Here is a 22,927-nt window from a genome sequence, read left to right as displayed (position 1 = left end):
CTGTATTGCATTTTAGGCTTCTTGTGTCTGCTTAAGTATTAAAAATGTGAATAGATACAAACACAGCAGGATAAGTTGTCGGAGATGAGCGATTCTCCCCTATTAGGACTACTAAAAGCATAGAATCAGTTCTCAAGAGAAGTGAGGAAACTTGGATGTTTTGACTAAACAGATACGGACTAAACAGAAGTACTGGAATAAAATACAGTGAAAAGGCAAAAGAAGAAAGACAAAAGAAGAAGRAAAAAAGACACATGCCCATGCAAAGCTTCCTACTCCTGCTTTGTTTGTTTGTTTGTTTTTTGATCTTTATGTAAGAACTTAACATAAGAGACATGGTCCAAGTCCCTTAGTCTTGTATCGCAGTAACCAGCAAGTTGCTTGAGTAAAGACTGTTGCCATGGGTTAAAGATACTAGAGTTTTCTAAACATGTGAAACAGTCTTTTTGCTGTTTTAAGAGAAAGTGAGTATGGCGTCTGCTTTCTCGGTTTTGTTCTCTTTTGCCCAGTGCTGAGGAAAAATAGTCAGACCCCTAACAGCAGGTACTTAAAGAGGGCTGAAAAGCAATACATTTGAAGGAGTAAATTCCTCCTTTGGGCAATTCCCCTGGAAAACAGCACTCCCYGGAGCCAGGGAAGGCTTGAGGCCACAGGCAACAGGGTCATGCTCCCAGGCAACCATGGCCCAACCCTAGAAGCAGCAATAATTGTGAGGCATAAGCTATGAGCCTGCTCACAGCAGYGTATCCTCAGAAGAACAATTCCTGGAGAATTAATCTGCTGTTAGCTTCCATGGCTGTTTTCATAATGCTTTTGTGCACTTTGATTTTTGGTGTTTACAGGAGCGTTTTCCTGCTTGGGCTTGTCATACTTCTTTCCAAGTGCATCCACATGGAGCAATATTCATCTTGCAGAGTTTGTGTCAGGATTTCTTCCAACATGCTTTTGCAGACTAGTTTTACTAAGTAAGTGGGGCTTTTGCAGTTACACTGCCTCTCCCAACCAAAAATTCCTTACCCTACTGACCGCTTTTGGCTGAAGCTGGACTCTTAGCTAGCCTAGCACTTTTCTCCCATGGCAGTAACCAGGGAAACCTGGTGCTCTTAAATCTGCTCCTCCTGGAGCCACATGTGCTATAGGTTACCAGCGGGCTGCTGGGGCAGCGCGGTGGTTGCAGGAGCTGCCTCTGGTTCTTGTCACCTGCACTTGCCTTGGCCTGTGCTCCATTGCTTCTTAATTACAAATGCTACCTCTAGCTTGAATTTCTTTCATACAAGTTGATAGCCTTGTCGCTGTACCAGAACTGACTTTATCTGTACTTGAACTGTGGCTCCCGTGACTTGCTGAATATGTATGTCTTTGGGGTGGCACGCCGTTATGTGCGTTGAATGACGTATGGGAATGTGTGTTACAGGGGGGGATTATATGAGGTTCAAAAATGTCACCAGCTATCAGYGTGAACGTCTCATCTTTTTACTCTATTCACAGGAAAAATAGAAACATTCAGTCAGAGGACAGTGCCCTTACGACTGTGGAATAATAGATGGGCARCCAAGGATTACAAAGACTATCTAGGGCATGTTCACTGAGGATCATCTCGGTTGACCTTTAATCTCTCTGCTTCTTTAGAATTTCATTTAATACTTTATAAAAACAGCAAGTTGTTCTAATCCAGGGGAGATTGAACATGCTTGTGCTTATAGTTTTGAACATGCTTGTGCTTATAGTTGTCTGCTCATGGAAATTTTTTCTGTCTGCCCCCCAGCAGGTAAAACAGTCCCGTAGGTGTTAATTCATTAGTGCTGGAAGCACTGACGTTTGGCAGCTCTGCATGTCTTCCTCTGCAAAAACAGATCCAAAACCAGGATTTTTTTTAGATTCTTGGAGATTTACTCTCTACATGTATATCCTAAACACTACAGACGTTTCAGAGCTGTGTGTTTTCTCCCTCTCCTAGTGCTGTAAGTTGCTGCATTAACCTTGGGACCTGCTACRAGCTTGGGGCTTCACTCGGCTCCCGCCCTCTCCTTTAGCAGCGCTGTCCCGACCACGTCTCTTTGCTTCTCTCCATCACTGTGAAGCTCCATAGTTTGCTTTCCAAGTGCGGCTCTAAAACGGGCAGCGGCAGACCACGTAGCGTTACTTTTAAAATTCTCTCGGGAGCAAAAAATGAAAAGGCTCCGTCCCTGTTTGTGAGCAGGGTGAGCGCGGGGGCTGCCTGCTTGGTTGGCGTACGGCACAGTCGCGGCCCCGGCGGGTGCCGTGGGGAGATGGGGGTGCAGGGGGCTGGCAGCAACCACCCGGAGCTCCGCTGGGCAGTGCTGCTGCCGCTCCCGCCCCTGCTTCTGTAAGGAAGCTGCGGTTTTGATTTCCTCGCCTGGCACAGGGGCTGCGCGGGAAGCTGGGCGACATGCAATCCGCGGAGGGAGGAAAGGCTTGGAAGGGCGCACTTCCCCTCGGCACGTCAGTGTCGGGTCACGGGTTTAGCAGGAGGGGGGAGAAGCAGGGCTATTGGTGGCCCTCTCCTCTCTCTGGTTTACTTCACCTGTAAAGGAACCAGAAAAAGTCCGGTCTCAGAATATTWTAATTTTCTTTATATATCATGACACGTGCCGTGTAATCTGGAGAATTTATTTCTCAACACAGTGTCGCTCATGGGGACTTGTTCTAATACATTTTGCTGAACTTAAAAAGTAAAGCGTTTGCTCAGAAGCATCGCGTAAGTCAGCGATACACCACTTGGAGCTGAGGATCTTGGCTGGCTGTTGCARCAGCTCCGGGTGATATCAGTAACAATCACGATATCCCCGTGCCGCAATCGCTTGCCAACTACTGCTGTAATGGTTATTGAGGAATTGTTACACCAGTGGATCTTACTGCTTTTAGGTCCCCTCGTCAGCCTCCGCTGACCCAACTTGAAGCAAAATATTCTCGTGTGAGCGGAGCGCTGACCTGGCCCGGCCGTCTCCCATCTGCCTCGGATTAGAGCTGCCGTCTTCCCTCCGAGGCTGTCGGAAAGCAGGCCTAACCCTGCTGCTTCCTCCCCTGCAGCCTCTTCCCTGCTGCTTCCTCCCCTGCAGCCTCTTCCCCAGTTTGTCGGACCCCGCTGCTTGTAAAGGCCGATCCAGCTAACACAACCGCAGTGCTGGCGCGCGTGCGAAGGGCACTGGCGAGGAGCGAGCGACAGCCGGTGCCGCGTGCGAGCAGCAAGAGGCGAAGAGGAAGGAGGCACTTCCCAAGCCCCTCTTCATTGGCCTGGTGCAGCAGAGTGAGGAAGCACTAGGGAAATGTCAGCCGGTGCTGAAAGCTAGTGGGCTTTGTTGCTTTTTTACTCAAGGGATGGCTTTCATCCTCGACTGTACCACTTGTGATGTTTCAGACATGGCTTGCTTTGCTAGGTCACGTGAATGATGAATATCTCAGTATTTCGAGGTTTCTAGTAAATGAAACGCACATGGGAATGAGCGCAGATATAGATCGCTTGCGTCAAAGCCGGCTTTATCAGGGCTTGGTGAGATATCGTTTTCAAGGGCCTACAGCAATTGAAAAGCAATTAGTATTTCATTGTATTTCCTGGCTCCACTGACCATCCCGTAGATACAGATGAGAGTCCACCTGGGAAAATCTGCAGCCGTGCTTTCTCTGTGAAATGCCCGTGTGCAACTCTGGAACRGTTTGCTTTCTAGATAGTAGTAATCTGAAAGCAGCCTGCTAAGCTACTGGTATATTTAGAGCAAGTGATCACTCTTGCATGTTTTTTTTTTTTTTGGTTGGTTGGTTTTAAAGTCATGTCAGCTCTTACAGGCAGTACTTTCTAATGAATGCAAACCAAAATTGTGATAATCCATTTCCAAGCCATTAGTCGCAAGTCATCATCACACATGGAACGTTACTTATACAGCTCATAAGCCAAAGCAATGCTTGTGCATAATTCCTCGCTCACCACAGTAGCAGAAASTGCCTTTACAGCCAGGTTTTTGAAGCCAGCCTCTCTGTTCTCTTCAGTTGCAGACAGTGTCACTTCAGCGGCTGACTACTTGATTTTGCAGGTTCAGTTTGATGCGCGTACGACGTCAAGCCCACATCTGCCTGCAGATGCCAGACTGCACCCAAAATGACTTGCTCCTGCTAGCAGCAGTRAATAGAAAGACAGGCTGGCTGATATTAGGAGCTGATTCTCTCCTCTTTTTTCCAGGTCCTTCTCTACTGCCTCCTTTTGGCACCTATAATCTCATCCTTGCCTCTTAGTATGAAAACTTGTGACATATCRTATGTTCACATTTTGACTGCTCTTAACTCAGACTTTATTTCAGCGTCTTCCTCAACATCTAGTTCCAGTGTATTGGCTGCTCCRTACTGTTCCCCACCATGGTAATCTCATTCTCTCCTTCTGCTCAGATTGCAAGACTCTTCCTGGGTCTGTTAAGGGATTTCACCGAAGGACACACTTTATCCCTTCTTTTTGCTTGCTGAGCTCCTAGAGAAAGTGAAAATCACAGTGTCTCTTCCTGCTATTAGTACTGTGATCACTGCATCCAGCAATCTTTTTGAAAGTTTAACTGTTACAATACTGCACAGTTTATTAACCCCATATGTTAGCATTTCTCTGTAGCCAAGAGATGTGGTCACAATCAGACTCTAGTGAAACTGTGAGTAAAGAAGTTTTCTGTGGAGTAACCTCTTTCTTAAGGGACTAAGCTAACCAAAGGAATAGTAAAGTCTTGTTTAACCATCTTTGAAAGACTTTTTTTTTTGCCAACTCTGGTTGGTCTCCTGAGTATAAAATATAGTATAAAAATATTCCTTCTGGCATAAATTCAAACTGGCTTCTGATGGCAGTTTGCRGTGTATCAGAGGGAAATGCTCCCTTATTGTGCCATTTTAAATGCAGTCCCTTAGACCAGCAGTGTATTCCACTTACTTCTTTTCGCAGCAGCACCGTCTGACCTTCGTGCTGATAAAACATCAGTTTTGTATGTGTCAGTCAGTATTTCCTATGCAGACGTAACCTGGTCCCGCAGCGGTAAGATGGAGATGTTCCTCTCGCATAAGGGAGGTCACGGAGATTGTGGGTCATGGAGTTCTTCACGGTCATGCCTGTGTTTCTGGTCCTGCTCTGACCCTGGGAGGTTTTGCGCTATAACCCGTGATATTCGCTCTGTGAGGCACCCCCAGAGACCTCACATTCTTTCTCTTAGGCTGAGGACAGACTCACCTTAGAAACTGAATCTCTGCATCATGGAGATGCAGAGCAGTCTTCCAGCCGAACRCTGATCAGCAGGTTGTTCTCATGCGAAGCAAGCAGGATGGTGTGAAAATGCTTAAAGCAGGGCCCTATCTTTGCATTATGTTAAGAACTTGTTAGTCTGTATCTGTGAAATCTGTTTTTTTCAGTGAGGAATGGTGTATACAACCTCCAAAGCCAGATCCCTACCTGTTATTTTTCTCATCACCTGATATACTTCTGTTACCTAAACTTTRTCTCATATTATTTCTTACAGCTGAGCAAGGGTTTTATTACTTTCTGCTGCATGCCATAGACCAYGTGTTTATATCACCTAGTTTCTCAAGTTATATGTTTCTAAATATAATGTTTTGCCTAGGTAAGAGCAAAAGGTGCGTTAGGATTTGACACAAGATTTTGCGCTTCTGGCACGATTAGTGGTTCATTATAGTAGTGCTTTGAGGACCTCCCCCCCTAGAAATTGGTAAACTCAGCACTGACTCTGAGAGCTTGCAAATTAAGTGCAGTAACTGGACAATATGCTCTTGCTCGAGTTACTCTTGCTTGAAGTCACACGGTAATGCAGTGAGTATCAGGATGATGCGCCGTAGCTCCTGAATTGCAGCGACCCGTCCTGCCCACGGGGACGTGATGCCGCTGTGACCRGTGACTGCTTCCAGCCACACATCTGTCTCCAGAATAGCGCTGTGCTGAGGGGAAAAAGGCGAAAACACAGTAACTCTTGTTTATCCTGGCTAAGCTTGTGTAACAGGTTTTCAGATGATGTTGTCAGTGTTTAAAGTCTTTTTCATTAAACTGTTTCAGTACCCAGAAAAAAAACATTTGCCTTACCAAGAAAAAACATTTCTCTTACTCAKCTTCGTTAGTTATAGGAAATCACTGGATTAAAGTAGAGAGCAAATTAACAAAAATAAACCGTCGAATGTCTTGTGCATATGGTGCTGCGTGTGGATGGCTTTTAACTGCTTAACTGTGAGCAACAAAGAGCAGAAGGCGAGATTCGTCTCAGCGTGCTGTAACGATAATTTGTAGTAGCTCCATAGCTGAGATAAGCCTGCCTTAATAGTCAGAAAAAGCCACGAAGCCACGGGAAGCTCGCTCTGGTTTCGTACGCCTTGCGTGTCCCCCGGGGTTCCCGTCGTGGTTTGGGGCGGCCAACGGCCGGGCGCGAGAGGGGACGGAGCTCGTGAGCGGGATGCCTCTCCCACCCCGCTGGAGCCCATCTTCTGCAGACCCTTTAGTGTACCAGCTCCTTTGAGGTGGGCTCCGGAGGACAAGGTTACGCTCTCGGTTACGCAGTTGTAAATGCCAAACGAGTGCGATCAGCGCGGCGGGCAGCACGAGGTTAACACTGGTTGCTGAGAGCAGGAGTTAGCCGGACGGACGCTGCAGCTGGCCCCCGGCTGGGTGTGCTGCTCCATCGCGCCGGGAGTTGTCCCTCGTGCAACAGGTGTAAGTAGAGGTTGCCGCAATATAATCTTGCAGCAAATAGAAGAGGCTGCACCGTCAGGCTGCTCATTAGGGAGTATCATCCCKCAGGCTTTGTCTGCCTTTACGGACGGAAAAGTTAATGTTTCGTCTGGAGTTTGCCAAAGTCTGCTGTGTTGCTTGTCAAAGTGGTAAACACGCAAAATATTGGTTTTGTGCAAACTTACTGCAAGTGACTGCAGGCCGTGGCAGACAGCGGTGGAATAAGCCACAGCGAAAGGGATCTGGAACAGGCAGAAAGGAAGAAACTGCAGATTGAATTAGAGCCTAGTATTTGCTCTTCCTGCATATAGGGAGTGGGCTCCAGGAGAGCTGAAACTTTGGGGCATAACCAAAGCAATACAGCCCACTTTTAATTCGAATTACTTGGTAGTTTCTAGCTTCCCACTTCTTTGMCTGATATCTGTTGTTCCCGTATGATACTTGCATGCTTTAATCTACATTTCTAATCTAATTTATGCCTCATCTAAATATATCCAGCTCACACTGGTTTGAACTTGGTCCTCAAACACAAGGTTGAGAGAGTTAATGCAGAAGCTGGTAACATTATGGYTGTGCTTCACCTCCCACTTCAAAGGAAAACTATCCTCTTCCATCTGAGTTCTCAGAGGTTTCTGAAAACCACACAGTGGTGATGATATCATTTCTGTCTTAAACTGGTGTTTTAAAAAACTGCTTATAAAGTGATACAAAGATTTGCAAAACCARTCTCATCCAATTTGCAAAATAAATTCAGAAATAAATGGAGTATGTTTTTTAACTYGGTCTTTATCTGGGCTCCTCAGTGTGTTTGCTAGCAAGGATTAACCTATAATGTTATGTTACATGGCTCAAACTTCCTTGACCTTCCCTTTTTCTGTGGTGCTTTTCTCTGAGGTTTGCCAAATGTTTCTCACATCCACTGTGAATAGGATTCTTTGACTTTTGCCCTGGGTTCATCAAGCATAAGTCATTGCCCCATTCAAAAAGAAAGTTTTCCCAAAGTTGCGGTGGGCCAGAGGAGAGTAAAGGAGAGGTTTTTGCCTCTGTGAACTTTTAACTAATTTCAGTCCTTTCTCAGGGGGGAAATTTTGTGCCTTTAAAAATACACAGAAAAGGCCCTGATCATCTCTTCTTTTTTAGTGATTAAAACAGAAAATTAAATTGCCAGCTGCACAGGAGAATTTTGTCTCTTTCTCCTCAATCAATTCTATAATAGGGATCTCAGACTTGCACACTTCATATTTAGCTTTCAATAACACAGCTTTGCTTCTGTTTCAGAGTTCGCTGAAGAGAAGAGGCAGCAGAGAAATGCACAAAGAAAAAAAGGCATTTACCCAGGTATGGTTTTCAAGAACATGCAATTATGAGCAAAATCACATGATAAAACTCTGAATTTCTTTTTATGGATGTTTATAGGACCATCAGACACATTAACTAGAGTGCAATTAGGCCTTGCTCTACTGAGACCTCCAGAGGTAATGTAGAAGCAATTTAGGACACAAATTTGATCTCTAAACCATGCTGCTTCTCAGGTTCGGTGTACTTATATCAGTAGATTCAGGCTGCAGGCTTTCTATGAGCAGAGAAAATCACCTTGTCTCACAGAGTAATTGGATCATAGCTTGGGGACCGTCAGCGTTTACATGTGGTGCCAAAGATTTTGTGCTAACGAAGGTCTTAGCAGCAAAGGCAGTTCACCCACGGAAAGAGCACCCAATGGCTTCAGCCCAGGGTTTTCTCCCTCATGTGCAATGAACAGCACATGAACATCRAATACCTGCTTCCTCCAGTACAGGTAGAGTCTGAGCTATCCGCTTCATCTCCCTTTGGGCACTGATTTTACTGAAATGCTGCAGACTGGTCCATCGCAGGAAGGCGATCTGCCTGGTTTCCTCTGCTTTTTGTGCTGACGGTAGGGGCTGAGCCTTTCCCAGCATCTGTACCATTGCTGTTGTAGACGGAGAGCAGGGACAGGGTTTCACCTTGCAGCAGAGGAAGCCAAGAGCRACATTTTATCTTCATTAAAACAAGATTGTACCTCTTGTCCTCCTACCTCAGCAGGCTCAGCATGCGCAGCCAATACTTACCGGTCTTAAAATCAGTTGATTTGTAATTATAACCGTAGTAAGTCATTAGAACATGCCGCACTTGATCTGACCCCGTGTGCAGCTGAAAGGGCAGCTGGGCGAGCGAGAGGCTGGCCGCCGTGCCGGTGGCACCTGTGAGCTGCRTCCTGCTTACCTGGGACACGGGCAGACCCAGCGGCCCTGCGGAGCAGACGCGTGTGCAGCGTCGTCAGCCTTTAAAATGGGGCACTGTGCTTTTCCCCTGCATTGCCTGTTACAGAGACTCATTTAAATCATCGGTTAGGTCAAAGACTTTGTTTTCCTATGAGTCTTGAAAAATACGTATGTGAACTATATATACATGCACACATGCAACTTACAAATGAACATACATCAAGGCAGGCTGTGTGCATTGGGGTCTGTTGCAATGTTGCCTTCCCTTCTCCCTGTTCTTGGAAATACAAATAAGTACGGAGAGGATGGAGTCCTTATGCTTGCTTTCTCCTGCCAAACCCAGACATTGAAAGTAGCCATGGTTTGCTTTGGAAAACCTTAAAAATGACTTTGGACARTTAACTGAGTAGCTCTGGGTCAGCTCTGCACCATGCACGACAGGAGAACAGGAGTRCACRAAACACCCAGGGAAAAAAACATTYACAGTGTAGCTCAGGCAAGCAGAAGATTTGTGTTTGTAAATGAAAACATTGGGGCAGCCCTGTTCAAGGTGGCTCTTGAATTTTCTCCAAAAATTCCTTAGAACAGGAAAGATTGAGAAACGATGTAAATCGAGATGTCCCGGCTGATATCCAGCACCGGCTCGCCATGTCCCAGCTACGGGACATTACCCAGCACTGTCCCCACAGCAGAGTGTTGATTCAGAGCAAGGAGCTGAATGGGACCAGGGTGCCCCAAAGCAGGCGCCCAACGTGGTCAGCCAGCCACAGGTCCTGGGCCACAAATTGGTGAGGACAGGCATAGCCAGGGAGGTTCAAAACACTGCTTTTGGGGGCAGCCAACCCAGTGTGATTTAAATGCCTCAGCTGAGATACCTAAAGCTGGATACTAAATAGCTTTAAAAACAAGAACTTGACTTATTCAAGCCCACAAGGTGAACCCTTTCTGCTTTTTTCCCCTATCCCCATGCATGTTTTGTGAGTGAAARATGACCATGAATTTAGATTCTAACTATAAATCTGTGCCATCTGCCTACTTCCAAATATTCCAAGAATATGACAAAACCAGTATTTTTATTTACTGGGAGCTCATCATGAAGATTAGCTGGAACATCACATCCATTGCAGAGCACTTTGAGTAAAAACCTATAAAACCGATTGTCTTGAAATAATGTACAAACAGTGTTCTTAGTAGTGCCTATCCACCTCTGGTATTATTGAAGAAAAAAGTTTTTATTCAGCAGAGTTGCAAAGTGGAACCTCTTGGAAAATGCCAGGCACCAGGCAAAACACAAAGAAAAGTGCTTCTCCAGCGCAAGGTAGGAGTACTGGCATCAGCAAGATGCTTGGGTGCTGGTCGTACTGTCCCACCGTCAGACTTGCAACCCTAAAATGCTTACCCATCTTCTGCCTGGCAGTACCCCTGAGCAGGTGGTGGTAGAGGAGATGGTGTTGCTCTCTATCTATCTTTGTGTCTTCTTGCCAGAAAAGAAATATCATCCTTGGGAATTTTTGATCAGCTCCTCATTCTCGTCACATCATTTACATTGCATAATGAATTTAAGTWATCCTTTCATTTCTTTATCTCCACATTCTACATTTGCCTAAATTATACTGTAGGCTCTTTAGGGAGGGCTCTGTTTTTTTCTTTCTGCCTTTTTTCCATTAACATCCCTCTGAAGTGCTATGCAGAGCTGTGGTGCTATAGCATGCAAATATTCACTCTCAGTAATCATTAACTCCCATTTATCCTTCATGATCTGTTAAAGTCAGTGACTAGCACCATTAACGATAGAACGTTTTTGCACTGTCATTAGTTTTTCCCTTTCTACATAGTCTGCCATATATACTCGTTTCAGGAAAGCGTCCCTATGCTGGATGTGAAATGCAGTCAGGCTGTGCCAGAGCTCAGCCCCTGAGATCCCAGCTTCTTCTTCCCCTAGAATGATGTGCAGACTGTATTCTCCATCTTTTTATTTTTCTCTCTCTTTCCATTTGTGGTTTAACTAATAATGAATTATTTTTAATTTCTGTGATTTCCTTACTTTGCCTTATGGCAAACTTTATTTTAAASCCTCTACTGTCTATGTAGGTATCTTACCCTCTTGCTGTTTCTACTTGATTTCAACTGATCAAGAAAGCGCTGATATTTCTTGTACACAAAGTTTCAGAGGGAYGTATGCATGAAGGTTGGAGTCCTACTCTTCTGGCATGCTTAGATGTTGCTGATAAGTCTCTCCTGGCCGTGCTGTTCCTTTGGAAAAGCTGTGGAGGGAATGGGCTTTTCAGTAGTCACGGTTCCCTGACGGAGAAGCAGGGAAGRTCTCTAGCTTTCTCACCTTTCCAAACAGGACTGGTATTTAGTAGGTGAGATTAACATCCGTCAGCTCTGTTGTTTCTTACAAGGTTTGGCCTTGTTTAATGAGAAAAAWAATTTGTTTCAGCTCTTGGGGGAAAAAAAAAARSYTTWMMAAWKSSGWWMYTTTTTTTTAACAAAAACTAGCAATAAAGTGGTGCCATTATAAGAATAGTTAACTGTGCTATTCCCCTGCCATAAACCTCTGCAATTTTCTTTGAAAGTTGCCACACATATGTTGCCTTGTCTYGAGCGTGACCTAGCGACTGCTACCCCTATGGCTTGAAATCCAGCCGGCGTCAGGCCGGGAACCGCCTCCAAGCCCCGGGGAGAAGCAGACCCTAACGCTCGCACCCGAGCAGGAGGCGTGCAAGCAGGCTGTCCCTTGCATGCAACTGTGTGCAAAAACGGAGGTGCAAAAAAATAGCTAGTGGCCTGGATTGCTGGGCTCTTGCAGCCAAAGGCAGGCAACTAACACGAGGGAGCATGCTGGATTACAAGGGCAGAAGAAGGAAAACGTAAAATGCAATTTTTTTCTGAGCTATTAACAGAAAAAATAGAGGAACTGGAGTTAATCATCCCACCTGCGCGTTCCGATTTTCAGCGCTGATCTARATTTAACATTCCTGGTATTCCATGTGTTTCCTTAAGAGTGAAACCTGCAACAACGGGGATAAACTGAGTCTTGACGATAGAAAAAAAACAGAGCTAACGGATTGTGCAGGCCTGACCAGATACGCTGTTTTAATCTTACAGCCTTATCCAGCCAGAGCAACTAAAATTCAGTGTGACTTCAGTGAGAGTTTTGCCAGGTTTTAATCAGCTACTTAATTTACAATTTATAGTCAATAAAGAGAAAAGCAACTTGCAAATATATTTGCCTTCACGGTATGAAAAGGAGGTGTGCGTATGTGAGAAAGAGATAGGGGGAAAAAAGCCCGCATTATCAGGGCTCTGATTGCAATGGGTTACGTGTATCTGGATTGTGTTTACAAAACTCATATTATTGTTGCCAGAAACCTGAAGACCAGGGTTTTAGTTACTCAATTGACTGCAGTTGTGTTTGGCTCACACTAACAACCGTATAGTAGTAGATACTTTGGTCATTGTTTACCTCTTCCGTGTTATTTTTATATACAGATAACTTTTTTACTATTGAGTGTTTTAAAGCCACAACCTACTCCAAGCAAAATGAGTAGCAAAGCTGCCTGAGTTCAGAAATGTACAACCAATTAATTCTCTGTCTGTTTAGATATTATTAACTGAAATTAATACATAATTAGTATATATTTAAATAGGGTAGGGGGAGATTAATCTAGATAACATAAAAGACCCCATTAGCAATGTGCAAGCTTGTGTACTTTAGAAATTAAATCATTTCCTCAGACTGCTGAGCCTTAATTAGTTTTGTAAACCTTTTTTTTTTTTAATAGCCTGATCTGGGTGAACAATTAAAATCAGTCATGTTTTCTCCTGATTGGGTTGCTGTTACTGGGAACTGTAACAAAATGGTGCTACAGAGACTGAAGTGAAGTTTCCATCGATGATTGCACGTATGTCCACATGGCCTCAGAGCAATGATGAAATCCGCGGCCTCAAGAGATCCCCTTTCACAGACTGCCTCCCATTATGCTGCTAATGCTGACAAATGAGTCTCTTCTGAGGCCAAGTGCCTGCATCTCCATGACAATTCATGAAAATGATTCATGCAAAGAAATTGTTCATCAGCTTAGAATTTACTTAACCTTGGCTCTTATGTCAGCGCCATGCACGCTGGAGTTTTCGCTTCCATGATATGCAGTGTTTTAGAGTTCCCAACACCAAAAAAAAAAAAAATCAAAGTCTGTCAGTTGGTAGGCTGGTGCTTACCGAAAAATGAAGGTTTTCACATGGAATAGGTTTGGTTCTAACCATGGCTTAATGAATTTGTTTTCAGTGATTTCCCTTCTAACAGTTGTCCATACTAGAAAGAGCGATCACGCCATCTTCCATGGTAATGGTAATAGCAGCAGTAGCAACAGCAGTGCTTCCTACTCCAACAGACAGTGAGTTAGGCACTTGAGCTATTTCACAGTGCTGTGAAGATCTTGTGAATAAAGTATGTAGCACTTGCTTCTTCACTTTGCAAAGCAGCCATGCGGCTTAGCACACTTCGTTGTGCTTGTTAGCTAAGGAAGCCCAAGATTTGGGATTATGATGAGTAACCTCTTTTGAGTAGTTAGTCTCTTATTTCATGATGCCAAAAGGGGTCTGAAATATCATTAAAGTAAATGAAAAATAAAGTGCAAACAAATCTTTCTTTGAGTAATGTATATTTTCTGCAACACTTGCTCAATATTTGGGAAGAATCAAATTYTAAGCGCCCTTGTGCTGGCAGTCTTGCATCAGTGAGCACTTGTACTGGCACTCTGATTTTTTTCTCTTTAACTCTGCCCAAGCTGCTCAGAGTTTGCCAACTCAAGCAGGACCAAGCCAACGGTGTGACTTGTGCAGCTCTGTCTCTGTGTTGTCCGCATAACAACGGATACAGCTCAAAGGGTGGGGAAGCGAAGATCTGGGAATGGTAACAGCTGATCGTACTTTTATCATAATATAACTGCTTTTTCTCGGGGGGCGGGGGGATTTTTCTTGGCAGGAGGACAGTGCTGACTTGAAGTGTCAGCTGCAATTTGCCAAAGAGGAAGCAGCGCTGATGCGTAAGAAGATGGCCAAACTGGGGAGGGAAAAGGATGAACTGGAACAGGAACTCCAGAAATATAAATCCATCTATGGAGATGTGGACAGTCCCCTCCCGACCGGAGAGGCCGGGGGCCCACCTAGCACCAGGGAGGCTGAGCTGAAGCTTCGCTTGAAGCTGGTGGAAGAGGAAGCCAACATACTGGGCAGAAAAATAGTGGAACTGGAGGTGGAGAACAGGGGGATTAAAGCTGAGATGGAGGACATGAGGTGCCAGTATGAAAAGGAGTGTCTTAGCCGGGACCACATTTCAAGCATTCCTACCTCGCCGTACGGCGACTCTGTGGAGTCAGCCACGGAGTTGCGCCGTCACTTGCAGTTTGTGGAAGAGGAGGCAGAACTGTTGAGGCGCTCGATCTCTGAAATTGAGGATCATAACAAGCAGCTAACGAACGAACTGAGCAAATTCAAGTTTGAGCCGGGTCAGGAGCCCAGCTGGCTGGATGACACCACTTCAAAGTGCGGCGGGCCCCTGCAGGAAGAGCTGAAATCGGCCAGGTTGCAAATCAAYGAGCTGAGCGGGAAGGTGATGAAACTGCAGTATGAGAACAGGGTCCTGATGTCCAACGTGCAGCGTTATGACCTTGCCTCTCACCTGGGCCTGCGCACTTCCAGCCCCAGAGACAGCGACGCCGACAGTGACGCCGGGAAGAAAGAAAGCGACGGCGAAGAGGGACGCCCGCCCCAGCCGAAGAGAGAGGGACCGATCGGGGGCGAAAGTGACTCKGAAGAAGCTTACGAGAAGACGTCGGGTTTTGGGAGCGGGAAGCCATCCGAGGTCAGCGACCTGTGCTCCACCGAGCTCTTGCGAGCGAAAGAGGACACAGAGTCTTTAATTAACATCAAACGCGAGGCAGAGCGGCTTGAAAGGACGGTGGACCGCCTTATCACTGATACGGACAGCTTGATTTATGACRCAAAGGTGCATATAACCAGCAGCCCGTCTGCGGAGCAGGATTTCAAAAGCGACGAGGAGAGAGGAGAAGAAAAACGTGAACCGGAGCTCCTGGACACCATCAACTCCAGGATGAAAGCTTTCCGCAAGGAGCTGCAGACCTTCTTGGAGAAGGTTGATCATATTGGGGAGGGCCTTAAGGAGCAGATGGAGGACCTCTCCCCTCTTCCCCATCTCACAGAGTCTTCCAGCTTTCTCTCCACGATGACATCCATGTCTCGAGACTCTCCCATTGGTAACCTGGGAAGGGAGCTTATCACAGACTTCCAGGTAAGTCGGCCCCTCCTTTGCCTTCTTTCTCTTTATCGTTTCTCTTTCTTGCTGGCATTGCTACCCTAGAGCTGATTTCCCTCACAGCTGCTTTGTTATGATTTCAGATCTGCGGTGTATTAGAATGTGTAATGTTAAACAAGCACTTTATAGGTTTTTCTTTTGTTTGTTTGCACAACTCCTTTAATTCAGAGGCGGTTCCTCGTGGCAGAAAGGCTAATCCACTGGTGCTGTAGCGATCCATGTGCTTTTTGTTTCTAACAGCAGTGTTTCCCCATGAAAGAAGAGATTAATTAAAAAAACCTTTTTTTTTTTTTTTTACAATGAAAGTAATTTAGCAGCCTTGCTGAGAAAYGTGTAGAGGTCTTCATCATGCTCACTCTTAAAATGGTCAGGCGTGTTCTCAAAAAGCCTTGCCAAAAGAACCCAACCAAAACAGTTTTCTAAGAGGTATGTTTTGAAAAGCCTGCTTACAGCTCACTCCCGTAAGCAAGCAGCGAGTGAGAAGCACTGTAGCCAGCGAAGGACTGCCTTTCCTAAAGCCTTGCCAATGGGCGCATGCCTAAACTGCCACAACTGCCACACTGGATATGGCTTTTCTGCACAGCACAAGTAAGGAAGGAAGAGCCTTGTATCCCGTATCCTTCATGACTTGTATGCTTGCTGTTGGTTTGACTCATGCATCCTCATTGCATGCGCCTCATAACCAGTGTTTGCATTCTTTTTTCCTCTCTTTCTCTTTTTTGCTTTTCAGATGTTTCAGCCCATCATTTTGCTCATCCTCATTTTGGTTTTGTTCTCTTCACTTTCTTATGCCACTGTATTTAAGTTGGTTTTTCTGTTCACGCTTTTCTTTGTCTTGTAGTTTTTCAGTCGTCTACCTTACCCATTTTTGTTTTCTTTATTCCCTCCTGTCCTTTTCTTTTTTTGTTGTAAACCGCCCATGCACCTAACAGTCCAAACTGAGGGATCAGATGGAGTGGCAGCTCAAACAAGATCGTGGAGAGGAGCAAGAGATTCACCACCAGCGAGCCACCACCGACCCACACCGCAGAGCTGATGGAGACATTAAACTCTACAGGCCAGGAGACAAGGGCTGTTTCAGTCTAGAGGTCAGCAAAGCAGCCCGTCTTACTCACTGCCTCCTGCTGCCGTAGTCAGGATGTGAGCAATAGAAGCCAGGGGCTGGGGGAGTAAATTGGACAAAACGCAGCACCCATGCTGTGAAATTTTTGGTGACCTCCTTCCCCCCTGCAGTTTCATAGGAACAAATGTGGTCCTGAGTTTGGACACGTCACCCTGCTCCTAGTTGCCTCACGTAGTGGAAAAATGTGGCTCAGGGACCACATACAATTAAATATAATATCAAAAAAAATCCGGAAGGGATTTTATTCCCCGCTGTAACATACATGATTCCAGGTTTCACCTTGTCAGATTTTTTAAATCTGGAAAGTCTACAGACAGAGACCTCTTTGCATTTTGCCTGGCAGTAGTCTGCACAGGAGAGGGTTTGATGCTGGCGTGCATGGTAATTCTCATCAGGAAACATGGCACCCTGCAGCTTCCAAAAAATACCCATTTAAGGCAGAATATTCCATTGCTGTGGCTGTTGAATACTTTAATACTTTATCATTTTTCAAAAACATTGATCAGCTTTTATTTAAATCTTCATCCATCCTGAGGCCATATCAGCCTCTGTAAGCATCTTTTCAGCTGGTTTCTCATGAAGATAGATTGTCCAGACAMTACAACGGGTCCTGAAGAAAACAATTTCTAATCTGTCTCCTGCAAAGGCGAGCTTAATGCATTTAAAAACTTTTCTGCTGGCCACTGGTAAGCGAGATGCACCTTGAAACTGTGGCGGTTAGAGTAGCTTTTCTCRGGGGCCAAGTTTAAATATGTTTTTAATTCTAAAGGCACACACAGAGGCCTTAGTATATCTGAAACCACTAATACGGTCTGGAAAAAAAAGAATGCTGGCTGAAACAGCTGCATTAGTGATTAAGCAATAAAAAGTATTAGAAAGCAGGAGCAGGAGGAGAAACCTGTAGGGTGGCTGGTAGCCAAACAGCTAAATTCTGTATTGAATGTCAGAGGGAGAGTAGCCCTTCATCTTCACACAGGTAATTCCCTGCTAATTTTGTTTAGTCTGTTTTAAACTATCCCGASAGTACAGAGGAGCGCCTCTTCCACTTTTTTACTTTTAGCAGTGCTAATAAACTTCAGAAAGGATATGTGATAAATCCAGGACACAGTAAGTCTCTCACTGAAGGGTAAAGACTTTCTTCCTCATACAAAAAAGAGGAAGGTGAGGTAGAGAAATCTTACAGTTCAACATGGATATTTTTTGCAATTGGATTGATCAATAATTACTGTAGATTAGGTCAGAAAAATGACCAAAGCAGATGTTTACGGTATTTTTATGTAGTTTCTGTCATCTTTATTAACTCCCTCTTGCCCTAGATCAACCTCATTGTTGTATTAAGTCTTGTATTTATGAGCCCTCTCTTCATTAAAACAGGGGATTTGGGTAACTTTGGCACAGCCTATTCCAAGATGGGATGATTTGTAAACTGTGTACAGTAAATTGTGTTTGAACAGGAGCTGCACAACTTTCACACCATAGCCTGAGAATGAACACGCCGGTAATTATAACCAAAAGTAGACAATATCCAGCTGAGGTCCAGATGTGCTCAGAAAGYGAGCATGGATTGAGCTCATGGCCCAAACGGAGAATATGTTTAAGATCTTTGTTTCAATCAGGTTTACATAAGCAACAGAGTGTATTACACTGCTTTACACTGAAACATTTCAGTGGGTGGACAACCATTTAATAATGGCACAAGTAAGCCCAAGTGAAGCAGAATATTCTTCCAAATAACTTTGTGTTATCTGTCTCATTGTTTTCTTTTTTAATTTCAAAAACCGTGCTAGCAAAAACTACTATTTTTTGTGCCAGATGAATGAGCAGAAAAATATATTTTTCAAATTTCAGAGGGTTCTTTTTATTACCATAGAAATTTCAGATGAAAACTCARGTCATTCCATTCCCACAGCAGAGATGGCTGCAAGGAAGCTGTTATCTGCTTTAACTTATGAAGTGAAAATATTCGCACTGTCCAATGTTGATGAATGTTCTTTTTACTGTGCCTGGACTTTCAGTGTGAGAAGAACACATTTCATTTCAGTTAAGCAAATGATTTCATTATAAGCAAGCAAGCCCATTTTTCTAAGTCCATTTTCTGCCAAAGCTGAATTTCAAATGAAAAGTTTCCCAAGCAATGCTGAGCAGTTTCCATTCAGCCATTTCTCCCCCCTGTTTTTAAAGTGAGCATCGTGGGAGCCTAATTGTTTGATTAAATACAACAAATGCAGACTGACTTGTGCTTGAAACTACCSTGTAGCCTAACTGTAAACATCTGCCTTTGTTTGGTCTTTGCACTGCAGTTGTTAGTGCAACAGTGTTATTAGAATGCATTTGCATGTTAAAGAGGTGGGTCAAAGTCACAGTCCAAGGGAAATTATATCTTGAAATTGCCTTAAGAGCAGGGCTTTGTTTTCTTGCTGAAACAAGCCATTGAACTGCTGTTGCAGGAGGCTGGAGCCCGTTGGGGTGGATATTCAATACATTATTCATGTTTTTAGCAGAGCTGGGTTAGGGAGGGAGGCAGAAAGCGTTCTTTACCATCTAAAGAAAAAGTGAGTGAGCAAGCAAGAATTGCCATAACTAAAAGACATGGAGGAACTAAAAAAGGTATCACAATGTTTTATGGAGCAAATGCCTGGCACAGAGCAGAGGATTACTATGGCAACAAGTGGAAACCAGTGGAAAACTGGTAAATAATTTTTTTATCTGGTGAATTTTTATCTTTTCTACCAATGGAATATCCATTAAAAGAAAAAAGCAGCTTCCTTAAAGCAGACTGTAGTTTCCTCCTGGTTATTGAGGGACAGTAGCCATTCTGGAGAAGAAAAAATTTACTCTTTCAAATGATCAGGCACTGTTTGTTGCAGTATTTGATACCAGATTTTCTAAAATCTATCTGTATTGCTTAGTTCTGGTTGTTCAGTCGCAGAGCATTGCTTCTGTCCTTACATGAATAAGCATATATCACCCGAGGCATATGTAGTCCTCCTTGCATTTCAAAATTTGGATAATGTGATTATTTTCACACACAGCTTTTAAGCATTTGCACATTTATTTTTGTGTACAGAAATGCCACAAAATCTCTGTCACTCCCATGCTGTAGAAAGTGAACACATAGGAATCGCTGAAGTGAATTAACTTAAAAGGAACAGGTTGTCACCAGAAAATTAAAATAAAAGCAGATAGGTTAGGGAAGGTGAGAGCATGTCTTAAAAATAAAGTTTCCTATAAGATCTAGTAATAAGTGGGCAGCTGGAGCTCACACTGAGGAGTAATTTCTTGTAGACCATTATATAAGCTGTTTATCCATTTTTCATACTTGTTATACCCATAAAAAATGATTACAGCTCTATTACTATAAATTGATTTTTGAGTTAAATGTGAACCAAACAGATACAATGATGTACAAGTTAGGTAAGTCACTTTATCACCCACTTTGAATCTGTATCAGATCTTCTGTGTGCTTCCATTTGGACACATTGGGGGAAGTTCAGTCTTTAGTCTGAATGCTTTAGTTTAAGCTGGTTTTAGAGGGTCTGCGTTTCTTCTGTGTGGTTTTCATAATTCCACTGGAGAGTTTTTCAGCTGCATAGCTTTTGCAGCGGCTCCCAGCCACGTGCTGAAAATTTGCGCATCCTTTTCTTYTGCATTGCTTTAGTATTTTCTCTCCCTAGAAAGGAAACGGTGAGCGTTTTCTACGTTGCGAGGTTCCTTAATTCTGAACAAAAGTGGGCACCGCCTAAAAAGTTGTGTCTCTTAGTGTCCGCTGCACCTCCAATTCCAAACTGTGGGAGGAGGAAAGACAAACTGGTGCTGGCAGTATTGCTTCCCACCAGGATTAGAGGCAGCAAGAACAATGGACTTCGGTGGATCGTGGTCTTCATTGCTGTGCACGAGTCCCTAATGGTTGACACTGTAACAGCTTGAAAGACCCATTGTGATGTAAATCTGGATATCCTGCCTCAGCGGGACGTTATATACTATCCATATAACGATATGGCGTTATATACTATCCATATAATGAGACRGCTTTTATTTTTTTTTACTTGGAGRAGAATATTCTGTGTTTTCACAAAATCAGAGACTCCTCACGTAAGCACAGACTAGTAACCACACTAGTGGCTGTGCCTGATGTGCACTAGCAAATGCTGTATACATAATCTGCTTTTTAAGRGGGAAGGGAAGAAGAGTACGTCTTTGGAAGCAGCCTTTGAGAATTTAGCTGTATGTGTATCCTATGTAAAAAGCAATACAAAAGGCACTGGAAGTTCCTATCAAATCTGGGTTACCCCTATATTTGCAATAGTCAGCTGTCAGGTGTACGGAAGTAGCGGTTTTAGACTGTTAATGTGAGGTCAAAATAATAAAGCATTATAATTACGGCATTAGATGAGCAGTATAAAATGTTTAATTTTTCACTTCCTTGGAATTGCACACAGATGTTGAAGACCTTCTTTCTGCCCTGCCTCCTTAAGCCTCGTTTTGCTCCACCCCTCTTGGAAAAAAAAGCTAAAAACAGCAATTCTGTGAAATTTGGGGTTCACAGTTGTTGCATATAAACGGATTAGGTTTCCAGGCAAACTGAGATTTAAATTAGCTATGCTCAAATGGAGAAAACAAACAAATAAAACTCAGCCATATCTTACGGTGCCCCTGTAAAATGAGCCATCAYAGAAATGTAGGACTCTGTGAGAAGAAAAGTGACCGGAAGCCGTCAGCAGGCTGAGCAGGGGCAGAAAGGTGGTGGGGCGATGAGTACAGTGTAGTGAAGCCCCACTGTGTGGTTGGCTTTTCTCTGAATATCTTCTTGAGGTAAAGGCATGAGCATGGACTTGCTTGGTGTGGAGTGAAAGCAGGAGAGGAAAAGGGCTCAGGCGAAGGGTTTGGCACTGGCTAAGAAGAATAGAAGTAGCTATGGAAATGCAGTGACAGAAATTCACAGAAAACTTCCCGTCGCTGTCGCGCTGCGGATGAAGTGCCGTTGTTTCTGTGGCGTGGCGATGCACGAGCCCTAGCCTGTATTCCCGTTGCGTTGCGTCTGTACGTCCTGCTGCAGTGAGTCTGCGTCTGTTCCCGTGGTGTCGGCATGCGGCGTGCCAGACCTTGCGCTCAGCGGGTCCTCGTAAACGGAGGGTGTGTGCAGTGTCTCCTATTGCAGTGTGTTCACTAAGGAGAAAAAAGGAGACAACCCAAGAATGGAAGTTTACAGCGTGTCAGTTACTGTGTCCATGTTGTAGCAGCGCTGTTTGCCAAAGCAAAACCACAGTTGTGCCACGGGCTGCAGCACGCTGATTATACGCTTTCGGCCTGGTTTCCAAACAGGAGCACAGAGATGTGCATGAATACAGCATCAGCTACCTGAACTGCATATACAAATTGAACATGATAAATTTCTACATACTCTTCATTTAAGATTCAGTCATTTAGCAATAGTCTAGTAGGCACTTAAACAGCCTGATTCCCCTTAATTTGAGTAGAGCTAATTCCAATGCCCTGTAACATAAATTATATTAAATTAAATTATAGGCTATGAAGGGTCCTTAGGCTGCACTGGAAGAAAAAARATGTGCAGCTCTGCTTTCAGCATTAACTGCTTTTCAACACATTTGCTTCACTGCTTGTGGAGAAATTTCTTCCATAACTAGGCAAGGCAATGGTAAAAAGATTTGCATTGTTTAGAGTGGTTGTAATGCTGTATCTGTCTTAATGTTTTTAGTCTCTTGCTAGTAATTCCAACAGTTATTGCATGGTCCAAGCACCTAAGTTTCMTAAAACTTGGCTTTGCTTGAGCTGCCATCTTATCAAGAAATTGCTTGAGAACATTATTTTCTTGACCAGACTTCACAGATATAATGCATTCTCAGTACATCTGTAACTATGTAACTCTATTACATTAATGTAGAACTATGTTCTGCATTAGAACAAGTGATCTTCTAGCAAATCRTTGTTCATTGGAAAACAGATGTTTGAAGTAAATACTGAAAACCTCAAACCTTTCCTGCTAACTATTTTTGCTGCTATGATTCAGCTTCCAATTTCAGGAATCCCAAGACTAACATTATTTCTGACTACCTAAATGTGTAATAATATGACTGTAAAGAGATATATTAAGATAAGGTATGTTTTCTATGTATTTTTAAATAACAACATACACATTTTTACATAAATGATGCTGTTTCCTTTTCTTGAGGCACATGAGATTGAATTGTTCAGTTACATGTTGTAGCTGTTTTCACCATGTAGACTTCACATGCTTCTCACTAATCTTGGATTTACAAAGAAAGGAACACATGTTTTTGAAACTACACTTGAATTAACTAGATACATTAGGTTTTATATACTGTATTCTTAAAGAAGCCTGATCAGAGTAAAAGAGCACAGAAATTATTGATTAATTTTTCCGTTGTTGAACAAAGAAGCTAAGTTGAGATACCTGAGCATAAACTGTCTCTTGATTAGCAAATGATTGCACAAACTTGGCAAATCCCGTCCTAAACTATTCTTTCCAA

General features: G+C 43.7%; 1 protein-coding gene across 1 annotated transcript in view; it reads left to right on the top strand.

The window, feature by feature from the left end:
• MTCL1 (microtubule crosslinking factor 1) overlaps positions 1 to 22,927 on the top strand; it is a 103,707-nt gene that overhangs the window by 43,407 nt on the left and 37,373 nt on the right. Inside the window, exons 4-7 of the mRNA XM_085319275.1 lie at positions 7,994 to 8,053; positions 10,199 to 10,273; positions 13,946 to 15,271; positions 16,228 to 16,383. Of these exons, the coding sequence (XP_085175401.1) occupies positions 7,994 to 8,053; positions 10,199 to 10,273; positions 13,946 to 15,271; positions 16,228 to 16,383 (1,617 nt within the window). The remainder of the gene's footprint in view (positions 1 to 7,993; positions 8,054 to 10,198; positions 10,274 to 13,945; positions 15,272 to 16,227; positions 16,384 to 22,927) is intronic.

Source organism: Rhea americana, unplaced genomic scaffold (assembly GCF_003343005.1).
Source record: "Rhea americana isolate MKP2758 unplaced genomic scaffold, rheAme1 scaffold_58, whole genome shotgun sequence".
NCBI lineage: Eukaryota > Metazoa > Chordata > Aves > Rheiformes > Rheidae > Rhea > Rhea americana.
The sequence above is the reverse complement of the archived record's forward strand: the minus strand, read 5'-3'. Positions and strand labels throughout refer to the sequence as shown.